Source organism: Apteryx mantelli, chromosome 7 (genome assembly GCF_036417845.1).
Source record: "Apteryx mantelli isolate bAptMan1 chromosome 7, bAptMan1.hap1, whole genome shotgun sequence".
Taxonomy (NCBI): Eukaryota; Metazoa; Chordata; class Aves; order Apterygiformes; family Apterygidae; genus Apteryx; species Apteryx mantelli.
Window position 1 is genome coordinate 22954435 of NC_089984.1, and position 20994 is coordinate 22975428.

Below are 20994 nucleotides of genomic sequence, written 5' to 3' on the forward strand. Positions count from 1 at the left end.
CCAGCCCCTGGTTTCTTTAACAAACTCTAGAAATTTGCTCCCGTTTCCCACTCCTAGTTTTAGCAATGAGAGAGCAAAGAGGGAGCTGGGGAGACTCGGACTGGGATCACGTTTTTGGACATAAAACAGCTTCTTACTGGCAGCACGCGCAATGCTTGCAAAGAACTGCCGTGCCTCTGAGCCCGGGCGCAATTGCAGTGCTGGCGCTAGCCGCCGGCGCCATCTGGTGACTCCCCACCAGCTCGGTCCGTGCCGCATTTCTCTCGCAGAGAGGATTTCTGCTGCTTGACACTTCACTCAAAACTCAAAACTTCCCCGATCCCCGGGGTAATGAATTCCTATCCGGCTCTGCTGGGCCCTGTGCCCAGCCCAAGCCTCCCCAGCAATATCCACCCCTCTCTCTCGAACGGCATTTGCACCAGGATCACACTGTGCCCTCAGCCCTTGCTCAGCCCAACTGGAGATGCACCTGGAGCTGATCTGGGCTGCAGACAGCCTGAGAGGCCCAGTTAAATCCAGTTTTCTTTCTTCTCCCCTCTCTGCCTCAGCTCGTGTCAGTCTCCTGGCAGCCTGCTCTTCCCACCTCAACATCTGGATCTGTTATCTCAGCAGAGAAGCAGAGAGCATCTCCTGGATGTATCGGTGTTACTGGAAGAATAGGACTGACAGCGGCTCCTAACAATGGGCAGTGCCACCCTCTGATATGTGTTACGGGCTGAGCCGGTATAAAACAGAGACAGGATGCGTGCTGTCTGTGGGAAGCTGGTGGTGCACCCTCCCCCATGTTGCTGAGGCAGACAAGCTGTTTCGCTCTGACGGATTCTCTCTCTGCTAGCTTAAAACTCCAGCCTGGGCAGACTGCCCCAGGAATTTCAGTTTAAAAGGTATTTCAGTCCCCAGTGAATAGCCATGAGCTCTCCTCATCTAAACAACAGAGCTGAGAGCCACTTTCGAGCCTCAGAGGAGCATGAACTGGAGGCAGTGGGGAAGAAAGCTTGGGATAATCCTGTTTACAATGGCTCTCCCTCTACCTCCTTGAAGATCCGAGCCATATACAACCCCAAGTCCATTCTGGAGAATCCCTATGAGAACTTTGAAGAGGTGGGGGATCCGCTGCCCTGCCAGGAGGAGCAGAGCGAAGCTGTGGATGGGAAGACAAGTCCTTTCCCCAGGTGCTGCCTCTACATCTTCAGAGGGATCCGAGGTAAAGCTAACTGACTTCCAACTAGAAAGGCTTTACTAATCCTTGGGAACAGCAATGATATTGGGGGGAGGGAATGCAGAAGGGAGAAACCCCAATGTATCTCTATAGCCTGGGAACCTGCTCAACATAGACTAGCATTACTTCAGAGGTCATCTTCAGCTGACCTGGGGGGAGCATCCTTATTCCATGTGCCTTGCTGCAGCTCCAGGATCTGTGCTGTTACCATTCCTAAAGAGGAGGAGGTACAGACAGACTTAGGGGTGTGCTCAAGGTCATGCGGTGAACCTGTTGGCAGAGCCTAAGGCAGAACTTAGATGTCCTGTGTCCACTGGAGCCATCACTTTGATGATGAGAATATTTCGTCTTGTATGAATTTCCCAAATGGAGTGGTACTGCCCCCCCCCCCCAATGTTATGAAACTTATGAACTGACATAAATACCTGCTGGAGAAAATCTAGAGCTGTCAGGGCTGAAATACAGAGGATAACAAAAATGTACCAAAGAAGGCTTTGTTTTAAGGCAGCTGCAGGAAAGAGGTGTTAGCTTACTGCTTGAAAGATAAAGGGGAATGGAACAATGTGTAGGCTTGTACAGAAGCAACTGGCTAAAAGCTGGGAGCATCAATGTACGTTGCCTGTAAGGATACAGCCCTGGACAAGGGCATTTGCTGAATTGTTTCTCATAGAAGGCATAAAGTCCCAATGCTAGAAGAAGAGGGCAGGCAGAGCAAGGAACTGTCTTTCTTAGGGAAATGATTTTGAGTTGGGGGGGGGGTGTTGTTTGCCAATGCCTTTTTCTTTCTGACTAGTTTTTATCTGCAGCTCTGCTTCCTGGTCTCACAAGTACCCCTCTGAGCCATACGGCAGCATAGCTTGGTCCAGGATTGCACAACCTCTCTGTGATTAGTTCTTTCTTAGCTGTCATTGCAGTTGCAGTCCAACACCATTGATTCATATGAAAGCTAGAACTAAGGCTTTAGAGATCTCTCCTGGACAAGGAGCAATGCTGGAAAGGGTTGGAGGGTAACTACAGATTGTTCAGAGGGAGTGTATCATTTACCTGTTTTATTCTGATGTCCTTTGCTCTAGGCATTTTGCAAGGCCTAACAAAGAAGAAAAAAATCTATAACACCAGAATTCCCTTTTGAGATGCCAGGTTTGAAACTGGAGAGTGCAAATGAGAAGCTGTCAGGACACTACAGCATTCCCTTCTTTCATGGCTGTTGCAGCAGTGTGTCCTGCCAGCAAGGGTGGTAAATGCAGTAAGGTTGCAGGACAGACCAGAGCTGTGCAGGTGAGAAGAAAGGCTTCTGGCAGCCTCACAGATACTGTATGGGGAATTCTTCCTTGAATGGTGTCCTTTGCATCTTTGTTACATGCTAATTAGTTTTCATTGCCTCTCTCAGGATAGTTGGGGTTTTTTTTGTTTTTTTTCTTTTCTTATTTAACCACATTAGTGACTCGCATGGAAAATGGAGGCAGGAAGGATAAATCACTTGTCTAAGGACAGAAAAGGACAGTTTTTGTTTCTTGCTAGCAACCATTCCTTGGGGTTACTTGTCCATGCCTCTTTAGTTTGCTTGTTGAGGTCTTCCTTCATCCTCACCAGCTACTGAGCTACAAGCTGTCATCCCACCAGTGAGTAGCTGCAGCATCCGGTGCCACTGCCCAGGTCTGCACCCCTCTGAACTGACTCCAAGCAACTCTATGTCCTCTGGCTCCTGCCTGCCTCACAGGCAATCTACAGACAGACTTTCCTAGGTGTCTTGGTGGCACTGAAACCTTTGAGGGGCACCCGGATTCCCACTGCCTTTGGAAGAGGATGTCCAGCTGTACCTGAGACTGAGCTTGGCACTTGCCTGGCTCACAAGTTTTGTTTAAGAGCAGCCTCAGAAGACAATGTAGATGTTCTTCTCCTGTGTAGAAGCAGGATGATAATTACAAATGAAACCTGGGCATAGATTTTTCTGTTGTCTAAATTCTTCTTTTGCTCTGCCTTGTAAGTGCCAGACTGTCATGTAGGATGTCATGAGGAAGTCCGGATACCTTCCAGTCTTGAGTGTCCTTCTAGTCCGAATGAACTCCATCCCCAGCCATCCAAAGCAGGGCAAGGACAAAGGAGACACAGCTGGAAACATGCTTCATCTAGGAGCTGGTAGACTTCCATTGCATGTTCCCTAACAAAACAGCTGAAATCAAACTTCAACCAATATAGTTTTACAACTAGCAGATAGAATCTGACAGACAAGGGCACAGGACCAGCCTCATGGTCCTCCAGGCATAATTTTGGGCAAGTCTCTGAACCAAGTTTTTAAGGGTATTCAGGTGTCCTGGAATTCTGGTGTTCCTGAGTGCACTTCTTTTCCTGTAGCAAAGAAACCCCATGCCTCTGTTCCCAGCATGGGGATACTAGAGGCTCCCTGCCTCATGGAAGAACAAATAAACTTGTTAAAAGATTGTGACATGCTCTGATCTAGAGATTATGGGAGTCATTTAAGAGTGACCTGAACAGACGGTTTCACAAGGACAGAGTTCTGACCCATCTCTAGTGTACCTTTGGTTGTACTGGAGTATGCTCCCATTTTCTTGTCATTCATTGCTTAGAACACAAAAATGAGAAGCAAGTTCAAATCATCATGAGTCCATTTACAATATCAACTTGTGCCCTCCTCCTCTGACTAGCTTGCCTTTCCTTTCTACTTCCTCAGCCTTACCTTAGTCTCTCACACTAGTCTCTTGGCTCCTTTGTTCCCTGCTGTTTTTCTCTATTGTGAAGAGTCCTCTAGACCACATACCACTCTCTCCTGCACAGGAGTTAACCCAGGTCTCCTCCAGACTCTCATTTCTGTTGCTGTTCTCGGCAGGGTCAGAGCAGGTTACTGTTTGTCTGTTCAGGAGTAAGTGTGGGTGCTGAGAGTCGTTATGCTAGCTAAAGGTGCAAAAAGCTCTCTTGTCTGTTGAGATACAGAAAAACTATCAAAAAGATAGGAGTGGATGCACACGCAACACTATACCACTTTTGCTTGCTCCAAAGCAAAAAGCTCTTTCTCTTCCTCTGCCAGAGACTGCTTAAATTGTGTGGCCTTTGATCAGCTTTGATCCTGGCTTGCAAGAGGATGATTGTTGCATGCAACTGGGGGTGGGCATCAGAGCAGAGCTGTCCAGGAGTTGCAGAAAGGAGCAAGACTATCAGTATTATTGACATGGATCCCATCAGTAGTCTTTCAAGTGGAAATTCTTGCGCTTTTCAACTTCAGGAGACTTGTGGCGATCACAGCAGAAAGTCATTACATCAAGAACAAACAAAAAATTAATGGTGTCAGGTGATTCATCAGAACCAAAATGGCAAGGTTCATTTTAAAGAAAATGTTCCTCTCCTTTTGATCAACCCTGGAGATGTTTAATGACTTGCTTTTGCTGTGTGAAGAAAGCAGATCGTTAGCTGTCGTAAACAGGCATGACTGTATTGAAGTCAATGGATCTCTGTTGATACACACCCTGAGGATAATTTGGCTCTAAATTCTATCTGAAAATATTGAGTTGAGGTATTTGATCAAGTCTTATGACCTACAAGAAATCTGCAAGAGTTTTTGAGTAAGAAAGGCACGAATATTTGAGGCCAGATAGTTCAGTATATACTGAAAGGACTGAAGTGTAGTTGTAAAGCTAACATCAGTTGCAGTTCTGCTGTTGAAGTCCTATCAGAAGGTCAAGTGTTGGCTTTGTGGACGAGTGAGATGCAGTTTTGTGGTTCCAAGAATATGTGTGACAAAGACTAAATTTCTGCAAAGTGTAAGCTGAAAAACTGGCAAAAAAGATCAGACTGAAACTGAAGCAGAAAACTGGAAAGTTTTTTAGCAAAACAATAAATACAACATATTTCATTTTTTGTCAGTGCCAAATCTTTGTTCACAATGGAATGGTTCCTTTTAGGAGTTATTTTTCATGTATTTCACATGTTTTTACAGCTTTTAGTGAAGTTTTGAAACAAAAAGTGGTTTTGAGATGAAAGGTTTTGCTTTGAAAGTGTCAAGAATCTAACAACTCAAGAACTCTTTGGGAACAGGGCTTCAACTCCTCACAGGGCCTCTGAGAATGGTTGTCAAATCTCTCTTATTTCTTCTTTACACCCAACAGGTCTGTGGGGTACTACACTGACTGAAAACACAGCTGAAAACCGAGAACTTTATGTAAAGACCACTCTGCGAGAGCTGCTAGTCTATATTGTGTTCTTGGTGGATATCTGTCTGTGTAAGTAGCTGTCACATCTCATAGGCAGTTTTTCTGTGCATAGTGTGAGAGGAGGAATGTGAGGTTTTATAACTGGACTTCCTTCATCTACTTCAGGTGTTAAATTTATTGTACATGCACTCACTGCAGCAAACAGGCATGGTGTTAACCTACAGAATAGCTATTGCACTCACAAGTGAAATAACTCACTATAACTGTAGACTAAACTGGTACTGGCTAGGTTTAAGCAGTATTTTCTGAACCACTCCATCAACTCCATAGTCCTAAGAGAATCTGCCCAGGGTCTTTTTGCAGTTTCATGACAAGCGTTCAAGCCCCAGAGAGCAGCTCTGGAAACTTCCTAGGATCACAGACACAGGGGGCAGAAATATTTTCTCCCCTCAGACTTGAGGGGTGGCTGAGGTGATAATGCAGATGGCAGCTCACATTGTTGTTCCTGGGTGGATTTAATGCAGCCCTGTACGGAATGCTAATGAACTTTGTGTGGGTAGAACAATGGCTGTTTGTTTTTTGGGAAGGTTCATTTTTTATCACAAAAGAACACCTGTGGCATGAGACAGTGAAAGGGTTTATATTTCATGGACCCTATGTCAGGAGAGATACACAGACAATACCGACCTGAGTTACTATCACACTGGCCCAGGGAAACAGCACCTCAGTCACTCTTCCAAAAGAACCAAGACACGCACATGGACATACAGGCACACGCACTTGTGCTCTGACTCATCTGGGGGAGGAGGGGTGGTTGAATGTCAGCTGCTTTATTTTCCTGGTGCCCTTTCAACAGTAGGACATGTTCTCGGTGATCACAGTGATGGATGCTTTCCCGTCTGGAGGTGCACTGGAGAGCTGGAGCAACATGTTCAGGGGAGTTAAATGACCTCACTCTTGTTTGAGGTTCCTTGGTAAATGAAATCTTACCTGGAGCTTTCAATTTGAGGAAATGGGGTAGTCTCTATCCCTTCATAGCTTCAGATCAGGACTAAGTGCCTTCAAAATACAGATCATGGACGCTGTTCTGAGAAAGAAAATTTCTGAGAGAAATTTCATCTAAGGAAAAGAATTCTATGTCACCCAGGAGCTTCAATTACATAATCTAATGGTCTTTCCTGGCCTTTAAACTCTTATAATCTGTCAATCTGTCAGTTTAAATCCTGGAGCACAAAGTAAATAAGGTTGTAAATCCCTTGGTAAACAGGAAGTAATATGATAAGAGCTCCCAATGTTTCTTCATCAGTAGAAACCATCCTCCTCTGGGTCATGTCCAGGATTAACTTCTGAACTTTTAAAGTTTAGTACTGGAGTACAAGGCTAAACTCCCTTAAACACTTAAATTCATCTGTAGGACCTTCAGTGTGAATAGCCCATTTGAATTAGGGATAAAAGGCCAGGAGACCAGGAAAAAGGAATAGGATTCCCTGCCCTGTTCCTTGCCATGGGCTTCTCACTGAGCGTGGTAGAAACAGAGGAGTCAGGACCTTTGAGGCTTTGAAGGCAAAACCAGCCCTGCAGGAGAGCTGCTGCTCTGGTGAAGCAAAACAAGCTAAGATACCAGATTGGGCCAGAATAGTCAAGGGTATATTTAATGGGAGAAGGGAGTGAAGAGGCTGAGATTCCTCCCACCAGTGCTGCCTTGAGAGGGGAGTGAGCTCTGAGTCACATGGCTTCATCCCCCTATACAAACACTTCTTCTCCCCAGTCTCCTCTTCAGATCATGTCTTGCTGGGAGGAGCCAAAGTGCTTTTGCTGAGCATCAAACTCTTCTCCTGTTCAGCTTACCTGTGATAATACAAGCTATGCAGACAGTGAATGTAAATCAGGTTCCACTATTCAGATGCAAGGAAGGACCTTCCTCTTGTCTCCTCTCTCGTAGTGACATATGGAATGACAAGCTCCAGTGCCTATTATTACACCAAAGTGATGTCTGAGCTCTTCTTGCAGACCTCTTCAGACAGCAGCGTTTCCTTCCAGTCCATTGGTAGCATGGCTGACTTTTGGGTGGTGAGTACAAATCTGGCCCAGCATGAGGAGGGCTAGAAATCTGTTGATCCTGGGGCTCTGCACTGTACCTCTCTGTGCCTGCCTGATTTTGTCTAGTTTGGGATATTCTGCTCCCTCTGAAAGTTGTACCTAGTGCTTTCAGCAAGGCATTCTCCTGCCACAAACTCTTGCCAGCTGTTGGCAAAAGTTACAGTATCATTTGCATGCAAAATAGCCACTGATGATGTGAAATATATCCCTTTGAGCACTGTGGCCAGAATATTGGCTAAGCTAAGTGTTGTGAGTGCCTGAAAGAGTCCATTCCCCAGAAACTTATCAGCTAAGCAGACAGGATGTAACAGGAAAAAGAAACTGCTGTGATGTGATGCTCATTGCACAGACAGGGAGCTCAGGCCCAGAGAGGTCAAGTGAATTACTCCAGGTTTCCCTGTGACAGAAATGGCTTTGAATCATATGATCTGGTGTCTTAACAATGAGCATATCTCAACTTTCATGGGCATCTGTGGGAACTGTATACTTAACCTGTCTGTAATTCAGGCTTGGGCCAGCCTGTTCTATAGATTCTTTATGAAGAAGCTCAATGAAAATTTGCCCTAACTTTTATCAGAAGAGAATAAAGAGGGGAAAAGAGATTTGGGGTCAGTCACATTTCCATCTAAAAACTGGAGAAAGAATAAGATGGGCCACAGTGAAGGTTGTTGAGATATTGCAGCCATTTGTGTCAGCCAGTAAGCCAGAAATTGCTTGTCAATTTTCTTTGTCTTTTTCTGAAATATTAGAAAAGTACAATGAACTACGGCACTGTTGTTTTCCCCCGCTATTTCCAGGGCACTGGTACATCTTTTTTCCATCCTGTAATTCCAAGCTCATGCCAGGGCAACTCCTCCAAACTTGTGTTCACTGAAGAGGAAGGGACAAAGAAGCGTGTAGGCCCCTCATCTCTTCATTAGCACAAGGTACAAGCAAGCATATTTATAGGCCTGCAAGGAACTGGTAACTACACTCCTGCCCAGCATCCCTCTTCCATCCTGTGGCTCCATCCAGCCCTGGTCTTTCCCCTCCTTAGCACATAGCCAACATGAGCTCTACCACTTCCCAGCTTGGGAAACAGAGAGAGACAGGTCAGGTCTCATTATCTCAAGCCCAGGCCAAGAAAAGTTTTCTGAGGTGTGGGCTATGAATGAGATGCTCTCCTCTCCCTTTCTTGCAGTATGCACAAGGTCCCCTTCTGAACAATCTTTACTGGACCAAGTGGTACAACAACAAGTCCCTAGCAGCACACAGCACCCAGTCATACATCTATTATGAGAATCTGCTGCTGGGTGTCCCACGCATGCGACAGCTGAAGGTGAAGAACAATTCCTGTGTGGTCCACGATGACTTCAAAGAGGAAATCTCAGGCTGCTATGATGTGTACTCAGAAGAAAAGGAGGAAAGAGTCTCCTTTGGACTCATCAATGGAACAGCGTAAGTATATCTGCTTCTGTTGTTCAGGTTAGAAAATCTGTGTGTGTGTGTGTGTGTGTGTGTGTGTGTGTTTAATTGCTCCTCATCAGTCTGTTCTACCTAAAATGAGATCTCCTGAGCTGCAGGATTTGGGGGATAAGTTTCTTGCATAAGGCTGGAATGCCCTTTGCAGCCAGAGACAGCGAGTCCTTTGTGTTTATCAATAAGGCCAAATGTCTCTCTGAGGAAAAGTAAAACAGAATGAGGGGCAGAGTGAGACATGCTGGGGAAGCACCAAAAAATCAGGAGGAGACTTAGGTAGAGATAGTCTGTGTGTGTGTGGGGGGGGGGGGTTGTTTGTTTGTTTTTGTTTTGCTTTTAAGAGAATGAGGATGGATAGAAACCTTCGGGATCAGATCTAACAAATAGATGACACTATTTGCTTCCCTCCTGGAATTTAGGAGCCAGAGAGAAGGAAGTGCATCCCTTTCATCTTGGAAGCCCATTCCCAGCCTGTTTTTGCAGACCAGGGATGTCTAAATCATTTTCTTAAGACCCAGCTCTCCTAATTTCTTCATTGAAATGGAATGCAACCTGTAAAACTGATGCTAGGTTTTTCATCTCACACTTGGATCTTTTTTAGTGATGGTTCATGTGATTGATATGGATTTTCTCTATACTAGTGAGACACAGCTGCAGCTTATTAACTCCTTGATTGCTGCATGTGTCTTGGTCTGCGAAAGAAAAGCTGTTGCTTGTAAGGTAAAATAAATGCAAGCATGTAGAAAGCAATACAACAGATCCTGGGAGTAACCTCCAGCAAAACAGGACAGTGGAATTGCCTATGAACCTGCAGGATCATCCCTCTATTACACAGCAAGCCATGTTGTGACACTGCTGGGAAGCAGTAGATCATAAGTCTATCAACAATGAAGAACTGATGCAGCTTCAGATCCAGAATAGAGAGTTAGGTGCCAACTCTTGAATTAAATCCCTGTGTCCCTTGAGGATATAGTTGCATTTTTCTCTTGGCTGCTAGGTTATATCCAAGCTGTGGACTGTGATACCTTTGCCTATGGCTTGTCTCTTGCAGGTGGAGGTACCATTCTGAGGAGGAGCTGGGTGGCTCATCTCACTGGGGAAGACTAACCAGCTACAGCGGGGGAGGATACTACATAGACCTCAAGTTGACCAGAGAAGAGAGTGCTGAAGCTCTGAAGGTCTTGAAAGAGAAGTTGTGGCTGGATCGGGGGACACGAGTTGTCTTCATTGATTTCTCAGTGTATAATGCAAATATCAATCTGTTCTGTGTTCTGAGGTAGGCTGAATCTCACTGGAAACCCTTCTGCCTCTCTCTTCTTCCTCAGTGCCACAGTTTCTTATAATGCAAATATTATGATCTGGTCCATCATAGGTAGGCCTGAGAGGCATCAATAACTCTTGTAAGCCTTAGTAAGAAGACTCAGTCTTCCTGACACAATAGTCACTCTTCTCTTGACCTTTCTTCCTGTCCTATTATGAGCAGTGAAACATCAGAGATAAGATTGCATAAGCACATCTCTTCCACTCATGGTTTGGTGGATAGCTCATGCTCAAGTCTGATGCCACTCAAAATTATCTAAGAGCTTCCATCATCCCATTTGTAATTATAGGGTTTTTTTTGTCTCCTTCAAGGTTAGTTGTTGAGTTTCCAGCCACTGGTGGTGCCATTCCCTCCTGGCAAATCCGGACAGTCAAGCTTATACGATATGTCAGCACATGGGACTTCTTCATTGTTGCCTGTGAAATTGTCTTCTGTGTCTTCATCTTCTACTATGTGGTAGAGGAGATCCTGGAACTGCGGATCCACAAGCTTCAGTATTTCAGCAGCATCTGGAACATCCTGGATGTGGTCGTCATTCTGGTGAGGATCCCTACACACTTGTTTTGGGGGAGCAATGGCAGGGAGGTGTAAGGGCCAAAACAAACAAAGGAACAGGGAAGCTGGCCAGATAAGACAAGAGTGGACCTGTGTTTTGCTCCAGAAGCAAAATGAACTAGCAGAACAAGGTGAACACATACTCTTCCATCGCCTATTAGGAGTAAATTCTTTCTTTAGGGATGCTTGAGGAACTGTGAGTCTGGTCAGGGCATCATCCAGTGCATTAAGACCTTATTTCCATCCTCACAGTTAGCTACAGTTGTGCAGCAATACTAAGGAGCTCTGTGATACTTGAATTCATATGGAAACCATAGGCACAGCAGTCACTGCAGACACTTCCTCTTTGCAGCTCTCCATCGTTGCTATTGGGTTTCACATCTTTCGCACCATCGAGGTGAACAGACTGATGGGAGAACTGCTGAAACACCCTGATACCTATGCAGACTTTGAATTCCTGGCATTCTGGCAGACCCAGTACAACAATATGAATGCAGTCAACTTATTCTTTGCCTGGATCAAGGTATTACAGGGGTCTGAGAGGTGCAAGGGGTGCAGTCTCAGATCTCTTCCTCCAGATAGTTTGGCGTTTGTCTCTTCCATCCCCCTGAGCAAATGGGAGTAAAAGCTATAGAACAGAGAAGGATTCCTCAGTAGTACATTCTGTTTATAAGAAATCCAGACAAATTTTCATCCTGCACTCTGAGGCCCGTTCTTTGGAGATATGGGACAAGAAGATGAGCTCAGAAGTTGTGGTGTGAAAGGGTTGTTTGAAGACACTGAGCACAATATAACTTTGTCCTCCAAATTACTAAAATAGTACAGGATGGACGATCAAGCAAACCGTGTTTTTCTTTCTTGATGGCCACACAACAGCTGGAAATGGTTTGTCTGTTGGTATGGGCTCTGCGTTTCAACCAAAACCTCATGATGTGGTGGAAAACCATTCCACAAGCAGGGCTTCTTATTAGCGTCAATTCATGAGTCCTTACAGCAGTCCCTCTTTACATTTTCCTGAGACACAGGAAACAAATAAACTTGCTTATGGTCCCATAGGAAGGTAGTGACACACCTGGGACAAACATCTTGAACTCTAGGCCACCATCCCCCCAGCCCAGTTGTCTCTTCAGTGCCTTGGTATTATAATGACCCTCTTGCCTTAGCAAGCATGTACATACCTGATGGATTGGCCTAACTTTGTCCCTGTTCTTCTCGCAGATATTCAAGTATATTAGCTTTAACAAAACAATGACCCAACTGTCCTCCACACTGGCACGCTGTGCTAAGGACATCCTGGGCTTTGCCATTATGTTCTTCATTGTCTTCTTTGCCTATGCCCAGCTGGGTTACCTTCTTTTTGGGACACAAGTGGAAAACTTCAGTACCTTTGTTAAATGCATGTAAGTGTGTAAGTCATAATTACATTTTTGTCATTTTCAGCTGTCAGTAACAATTTAAACTGCTTTCCAACCTCTCCCCAATTTCAAATCTGAATGTCAATTAGGGATTTGTTATATCTCATGTAATAAAGCCATAGTGGCTAAAATGTTGCTGGCCATCCCTCTGCTGTAACATCCTCAAGGAAAAAGAATGCAGTGAGGGAAAAAAACAAGGGTTACAGACAGAATTTTGGTTGTCAGGTGTTTATTATCAGGGATGTGAATAGCTGATCCTACCCAGACTTTGAGGCTCCTTGCAGCCCCATGATTCAATTGAAAATCCATCTTTTTCAGAGCAAGTGTTTAGCAAGCCATTTCGTTTTGTTGAACTCTAGACAGCTTTCACTTGATGTGGAGCTGCTAGGCTCACTGAGGGCACTCAGCATGCAGAGCAGTTCAGAGTCATTTTGCGGAAGAGCATCACAGCTCAGCTGATAGTTTAGCTTCTCCAGGTCATTCTCTCACCTTTTCACCCACTGGGGGTCTGTAAGGGTGGTAGAAAGATGCTGCCTGACCATCACTGACACCTGGGCACTTTGTTTTTCTATACACCGGCAGGCAGCTGTAGGCTGTAATTAGGTTACACTTCTCTATGATTCTAGTGGCAAGAACTAAGTAACTCGAAAGATAATGCTCAAGGTGGTTTTAAAAAAAGAAAGAGCCCCAGAGGTAGGCTCCAGAGCTTTGAAATTCTTTGACTTCCAAATACACCTGCAGCTCACATCATTTCAGTGGCTGGGCAAGAGCTGCGTGACAATTTTTCAGTGGAATAGCTTTGCTTCAGATAATGCATTTTAATCAAAACAGAAGCATTTGGAAGGAATATTGTTTATTGCTACTGGATTTTGACAGGAAAGAGCTGAAGTAGTGCATTTATCTTATCAACATGATAGCTTTATACAATGAAATGAGAAAGTTAGACTCTGGCTTATGTTAATGCTTAAATCTATGATTTTGATAAGATAGCAGTTCTGCTTCAACATTACAGTTCATTCTGAAAGTTGTAGTCATATTATATGTTAACTTCAACATAAATTCAGCATGTTTTCTGAAGTCTGTTGTATAATTGTCTAAGATTAAGTGGAAATTTTCAAAGTGGGGGAAAAAATTCCTTACTGAGTTACTGGAGTGAGAGGTTTAAACTTCACTGAAGTGAGACAGTTTAAACCTAAAAAGAGAAAGCAAAGACATATTCCTCTTTCTTAGACCTAGAAAACATTCCCAGCTCCCTAAATATTACAAATGCAAGGAATCCTAAATGAATCTTTGCATTATTCAGACAGAACAAGGTCTTTCCCTGCACAGGGCTCCGCTGTAAGTGTTTTGTTTTGTTTTGTTTTGTTGAGGTTTTTTTTTCCTGAGTCATTTCACTGATCCATTTCCAAAGCAGCCCCACAAATAATGCATCTGGATACCCGAGATGGGGGATGAACAGTGGGAATAGAGAATAGGTGGATGGATACCTGCAGAAAGGGGTGGCAGGGAAGGGACTTATACCAACTTTGCCACTGAAGTTGGTCATTCAGGAAATAGTCCCTTTGGGACAACTGCTTTTTCTGTGACTGGTTGCAAATTCCACTTGTGTAATAAATACAGACAGTTAAACTTGGCCTTTCAGGGCAATTTTTTAGAGACCTCACATTGTGACTTCCCACAAGAAAAAAGAAAAGTAACTGGAGGAGAAAAATGCTGCAGAGAATGACCCAAGCCCATCTGAGACAATCCTTCGGTCCACACACCCACTTAGGCTGTGTGTGATGTTAAGGGAGACATATGCTACAGCAGTGGTTTTCAGCCTATGCTCCACAGACCTCTGGCATCAAGGGCCTGCTTTTAAGGGGTCTATGGAAGGTGACTGAAAAAAGGAAACTTCTCTTCATTAGACTTGCTTCATTTTAGGTGTTATGAATTGCAAAAGGTTGAAGAGCACTGGCCTGTAGTAACATTCTCCCCACACTCTCATGGTCTCTTTGCCGTGGAAGGCTTCTTTGGTTCTGAGTCAAATGCCATTATAAGGAAAAATTCAGAATTTATTCTTTAACTCCTGTTTGGAGCAAACACAATTTAGACAGCCAAAAACTTGTGTGGAAACCATGTTTTATTTTCCAGCCAGCTCTTGCTCTTATCAGATCAGCTCCATTCACCCCTGAAGCACTAGGGATACATTTACCTCACTAGTCGGACTGAGTGTCTTAGGCCCAGCTCTGACTTATGTCTGTGGCCAGGCTGCAGGCAGGTTCAGGGCTCACCGCAAGACTGTCTTAGGAGGTGGGATAAATGTCTATGCTTCTGTGTAATCTTGTGCTCTTCCTCCCCTCCAGCTTCACCCAGTTTCGGATCATCCTCGGTGACTTTGACTACAATTCCATTGACAACGCCAACAGGGTCCTTGGGCCTATTTATTTCGTCACTTATGTGTTCTTTGTTTTCTTTGTGCTCCTGGTAAGCAAGAAAGGCCTCCTTGCCTCTATATTGACAACAGTGCTTGAGAGACCTCTTGTGGCAATCCCTCGCCCATGTTAGGTGCAATACAGATGCTGAGAGGGAGAGGAAGTCCCTGTTACAATAGCTGCGCAGCACAAATAGACCAAAGTAGAAAAAGGGCACGATTGCAATTGGAGATTTGATGCTCAGAGACACTAAAGGTCATATTCATATTATTCATGGTGGAGCCTAAAAATGACTGGGAATACCACTAGTGCGGTAGCTGAATTCAGGATGTTCAGACCAGCTGATCTCTAATAGGCAGGGAGGAAAGCATGGGGGACAGTCCCTGGCTTTCTAGGCAGTGGAAAGGGACGTTCACAATGCCTAAGTTAAATATCTACCACCAGGGAAAATATACCTTAATGTCATGCAGGATAGGCTAGCAGAGATGGTATTTGAACTAGGAACAGCCTTTCATTTGCCCATTGGGTACGTGAGAAGAGCTCCTGTTTAACTGAGCCCTGCAGGGCTATGCCTGTCTTTTGCTGCCTCAGCTGTTGGGACAGACAAGGTGTTTCAGGTTACTCCATCTCTTTTTTTACTTTCTCTAGAATATGTTTCTGGCCATCATCAATGACACTTACTCAGAAGTCAAAGAGGAGCTTTCAAGCCAGAAGGATGAACTGCAGCTCTCAGACATCTTGAAGCAGGTGATGAAAATGGAGAGTTGTACTGCTCTCTAGCTAAATCCTGAAATGTTTTCTTGGAATCTCTGACCCATGTGGAACTTACCAGAGAAAAAGCTGGTTGCCAACTCCAGATCTCCCATCATAGAGTAGCATCAGGGGTCCCAGTGGTTCCCTTCTGGGGTAGATCAAGCTCCCAGACCCTTTGGCAACGAGGAGATCAGAAAGCAGGGGTGGAGGGAAGCTCCTCACTTGAGCATGAGCAGCCAGGAGTGTTTCGCAGATACTTTCCTTCCCACGACAATCACTAGACAAAGCTTCTTCAGTGTCCTTGACACAGTGCATGCTGATCAATAGCAAATGAAGTGGCAGGCTCTATTTTGCTGAGTTGAGCATTTTACAGTAGTGAAAATTTGGTGGGTGACATCCAGATTTCTCTTCGGCAAAACTGCTGGAAAGGTCCTGGAAGTTCACAACTGTCTATGCTGTAGACCAATATCCTCGAAATGAATGGTATTTGAGACATTAACTTGGACAGCTGCTTGCTGGCAGCTCTGGCAGCTCAGATAAAGGAAGAGTAGGGAAAAGAAAAGCAGAGGGTAATTTTTCATATGGAGACACTGGGTACCATGTTCGTATTACTTTGAAGAGGTGGTTCTAGTTTAGAGATGAGGCCCAGTCAGCAGTGTTGCATTTTGCTTCTGGAAAGCTTGAAATCTCCCTGCATTACTCAGCAACTGCTCATCTGTATTCCACTGCTAGCTCTGCCTTATTTCTCACCGTTCTGCCTTTCTGCCTCCATGATTCAATGTCCATTTGCACCTTTAAGAGCTACAACCGGACACTGATGAGGCTGAAGCTGAAGAAGGAGAGGATTTCTGATGTACAGAAAGCACTGCAGAATGGAACAAAAGAACTGGACTTTGAGGACTTCAAGAAGAGCTTGAAGAAGTAAGTGAGTCAGCTTGAGGGATGCTCACTTACCCTTTTCCTCAATCATACAGATCATTTAAACTCTGTGGTCTTCAAGGTCTGGACAGCAGTTAGCTCATATCTGGATAACATAAGATATAAAAATGGTTGTTATCACCTTTCAAAGGCCTCCTTTCTGGGCAAGTTTAATCTCCTGTTCTAAATGGAGTTGTGTTGCTGTCTTCTTCCCATTTGGAATGGTTAGGTTTGCCACTGGCAGATGTCAACAATGCATCGCTTTCAAAAGCAGAGCTCATACACTGTTAAAGCCTACCTATGTAACTGGGTGCCTTGGGCTTTTCCTTTCTCTTCTTTTGTAGACTAGGCCATGCAGACCATGAAATCACAGCAACCTTCTCCAGGTTTGACAAAGATGGCAACCGGATCCTTGATGAAGAGGAGCAGCAGCAGATGAAGCATGACTTAGAGGAGAAAAGGGTAAAGGAAGGGCAAGGGAAGAAACCCTCTGTTTTGTACAGGTCACTCTGCAGTGGCCTTTGGAGTCTTTGGATTGGGGGTGAAAACTAAACAGGCAACACTGCTCCATCTCTACTTGGAGAGTAGTTGAGTGTGTAACGTTTGTGAAGCTAGGTGTGAATACATAGTGAAGTTGACACAGCGTTACTATCCAGCTTTGCAGGAGTTTCTACATCTGTCTTCTAGGTTGCTTTGAATACGGAGATTGAAAACTTGGGGAAATCCTATGGTGGCAACAACTTGGATGAGAATCTGGCCTACATGGAAGCAAAGACTAACCATGCCAATAAGGCCAGCTGGGTCTCCAAAGAAGAGTTGCAAGTGTATGTTGATGCTGGAAGTAGTTTAGTCTCTCTGCAAATGAAGGGTCTGATTCTCTGTTGCTTCCCTCCCTGATGTAACTGTTTACATTGGTGCTGAGCAGCTGCAGTGGCAGCTTGTCCCTTTTTACATTGTACACATGTAAATGAGGAGGGCAGAGAAGAATTGGGGCAGTTCTTGTAATGTATTTTGCTTGCTTCTGTAAAAGATTGAGCTGAGTAATTTTGTTCTATGCCTCTTGAATAATCTCTGCAGCTGTCAGCTGGCCATGGGTAGGTAATATGTTGTCATGCTTCAGGTCAGAAGCTGGCCTGGACAACATTTCACAGAATCACAGAATGGTGAGGTTGGAAGGGACCTCTGGAGATCGTCTAGTCCAACCCCCCCTGCTCAAGCAGGGTCACCTAGACTTAGGGGAAGTTGGTATCTTTACAGAAGCTCCTGTGGGAATAAACATACTTGGTTTATAGCCTAGCTGGCCTTCCTCTTCCAGGTTTGAGAATAATACAAGGCTGTTTCTTCTGCAGGAAGAACATGGATAAATACAGCACAGAGAATCACGATCTCCTGATTCTGCTGCAGAGAAACGCTAAGCAATCCACACAGGGCTCTATCAAAGGAGAGGCGGGTGCAATATTAAATATAATAGGACTAGATTGTAGCTGGACTGTGATCCAAACTGTTTGGGATCTACCCTCAGCAAAATCACCAATTACAGTTGAAAGTCCAGTGTAGCAGGGAGTTACATGTCCAGTGGATATGAATCAGTTTGTCTGATGTGGAGCATTCACTCCTATGTGATATCTGACCTGTTGTCTATGAGATATCTGCTGCAAATCCTGGTGTCCTTAGCAAGAGAAAGTTTGCAATTGTTTCCACTGTCTTCCCCAGCCTCCTGCAACGCGTGCTGCAGCTGGAACAGTCCATCAACAGCATTGGCTCCAAGATTGATGCGGTGGTGAGCAAGCTAGAGGTGCTGGAGAGAAACAAGCTGAAGTGGAAGGACTTGAAAGGCAAGCCACTGGATAACATTAGTAAGGTTGGTAGACCTCCACCAGGCATCTGGACCAGCTCCAGGGTAGGTGATCAGTCCTGCTCTGTGAATGGATCTGGTATCAGCTATGCTTTTCAAAACCCCATTCACATAAAACAGAAAGAGTTGGGCATGATCAGCATTTTGCATGATCAAGCCTCTTTTGTTTAAGGACAGTAGCACCAAAGCTCTTGTTTCACATCCCTCAGTTAACCACAGTACCCTTAAATACACCTTCCAGCTCCTTTGACACCAAGCTCATTCCTGTGGCAAATGGATGCAATTCAATTGTCTTCACTTGTATTGCACCTACTTATCCTCAGCCACCAGAAAAGATCATACTGTTCTTCCCAGCAAGGGCAGCTAATGATAATTCTGTGGACTGTAATCTTGACATCTTTTCTGTGGACTATTTATCACACATAGACTGGAAGACTGTTAGTGTATGCCCACAACCTCTCATTGCAAAGTCGTGACTTTTGCCAAAGGCTGCCTATATCCCATGAACCAGCATATTTGGGCATTCAACTTTAAAGCCAAAGGCAATAAGTCATGTGGGAGCCATATCATTCCCTTATGTTTTCATGGCTCACATAACAAGAATAGCCCAACAGCACACACTGAGCCAGAAAGCTTATCTTTGGGGCAGAGCACTCCTGTGACCACTTTCCATCTGAAGGAGTGTGTTTGGGAGGTCCTACTTCTGATGTGAATATGTTTGCAAGCTTCTTTGAGTATTTGCTTGCAAATTTGCTTTGCCACAGCACTTCTGGGAATATTCTTGTGGAAGGTGAAAAGGGATGACTCTTTTCTCATCTGTCCAGTGCTTGAATGTACATTCATCAAAGTATTGTAGCAAACAGTATATTTGATCTTTAATAGACGGCTTGTACTAATTTCTGGAAGAATGCAGGGAGATATTTAAGGGTTGTGCAAAGCCTTGTCTCGCTGTTTGGAACATTGCTAGACTTCTTGGTAAGTTGCTAACAACACAAATCAATTTTTCTCCTGGTTAATAGGAGGAAGAACCCAGTCAGGAAGAACTGGTCCACCAGAGCCCAGATCGGTTAGGAAAAGGAGAACCAGAAGGCTGGGGAATGGAGTGTTTACGAAGAAACAGCCTGAGTGGCAGCTCTGCGCAAAATGGGATCTACCCCAGCTTGCCCAGGTCAAATTTACCAGGGTCTCAGGTGTCCAAGAATACCCGGCCTCAGTCTGATGTGCACTTCTAGCAAACAGCCCAGTGCTTCCACTCTGGCTCCCAAGGTATTAAGTCAATGTCTGTTGTTTCCCTGCAGTTAGAATAGTCAGCTGAGCACAGACACCACTGTTGCCAGGGACTGGTGATGTGAAGAATCAGGGTTGCTTTTTTCCAAAATAAGTGATGACACCACAAACCTAGAACTTCTGGCCCCAGTATCTCTAGACTAGGGGAAATTTGGAAACAGATGTTCTGTTTGGCTTCTATCTCTGAACAGGCTGGTCCAAGGTCCTTTTACTTATCCTGTCTCAAGATGTGAAGACCCCAGAGCCCTGGGAACACTTGGGTCCAGAGTGGCATATTGCAACTTGTTCCCAACACCTACATGCTCACTCTTAAGATTTTTTGTAGGACAAAGATGCATTGTTAAGTAAACAAGACAGATGTAATCATCAGTGTGAGATGGAATGAAGAAATTAGTTATTTGTGTCTACCTGATTATTAACAGGTTTTTTTTCTATCATAGTTTATTTCCAGAATGCTTTGGTAACCCTCTCTCTACCTTAGAGTCAGAATTTGGGATAAGGGGATACAAACACCTACACAGATAACTGAAATGAGAGTTGACTCACACTGTAATTAGGAGGAGATCTGATATATCACAAATAGGGAAGCAGTTGTTACTGGCTAAGTCCTAAGTTCTGAATGTTAGAGAATGACCATCTGGTAACATGGATTCTAACACAGCTGTTGGCACTAAAATGTTCTCAAATTTTTTTTTGTTTGTTTAATTTCATGCTCCTTAAACTGCATTTCAAGATATTTCACAAAACTGGCACCATGTCTCCAAAGCTGTGACACTTCTCATTTTTACCAAGGAAGCATTTTTGTTTGCAGTTGTGGATGCCAACACCATTTTAGTTTAGGAGTATTGTGAAAATGAGATGAATGTCATTTTCTCCAACAGGTGTAAAATACTTTTCTTTTTCCCTAGGCATTCATCATTTTACTGAGACTTTTCCCCTCCCCTGTAACTGATGCAGCCTATTGCAGCTAGTGTAAATCAGCACTGCACTTAGTGGGTGGATTCTGATTTACACCTCTGGAGAAGCAGGCCTTTCATTCTACTCTCCAGCTCAACAGTTCTGTTTGTGTGACTTGGGTTATTGTAATCGTAACAAGCACACCAATGGTTAATATCTTTGATGAGGAATGCTGGCACAAGATCATCCAGCGAAATGAGTAGGGGTAAGACTTCACATGTTAGTTGGACTAATTTCCAGTTTTATAATAAATTGCATCCCAGGGCTATTACAAAGTTTACTTTATAGGGCTCGCTTTCATTCGCCACTGAAAGGCAACCAGCTCTGGGGTGAAACATGTTGTTTATGACAAATTTCAGGACAGGACCACTCTAAAAGTATTTGAAATAGCCTATCCATTGCTATTCCACAATGGCTAACCTCAAATAGGCTCTGTAGGCTTAAAGCTGGTGGAAATATGAGTTGTACCAGATCACTGCTAACAACTTGTATTAATGCTGCTATGCAGTCCAGTGATAAGCTCAGTGTGGTGTTGTGCAGTGGCATTTCATATTGTCACTTTTCAAAGATGGATAT

The 20994-nt window shown here is 44.3% G+C and overlaps 1 protein-coding gene across 1 annotated transcript; it reads left to right on the plus strand.

Annotated features, from left to right (window-relative positions):
- The first annotated feature begins 909 nt into the window (after positions 1 to 909).
- On the plus strand, positions 910 to 19406 carry PKD2L1 (polycystin 2 like 1, transient receptor potential cation channel). The gene is made up of 15 exons (XM_013958804.2): positions 910 to 1204; positions 5341 to 5454; positions 7328 to 7455; positions 8666 to 8922; positions 9995 to 10219; positions 10576 to 10804; positions 11172 to 11342; positions 12038 to 12219; positions 14580 to 14700; positions 15297 to 15395; positions 16201 to 16322; positions 16664 to 16781; positions 17007 to 17143; positions 18033 to 18180; positions 19194 to 19406. The coding sequence occupies exons 1-15, from the start codon at positions 910 to 912 to the stop codon at positions 19404 to 19406; spliced, it is 2559 nt and encodes an 852-aa protein (XP_013814258.1).
- Positions 19407 to 20994: the final 1588 nt, after the last annotated feature.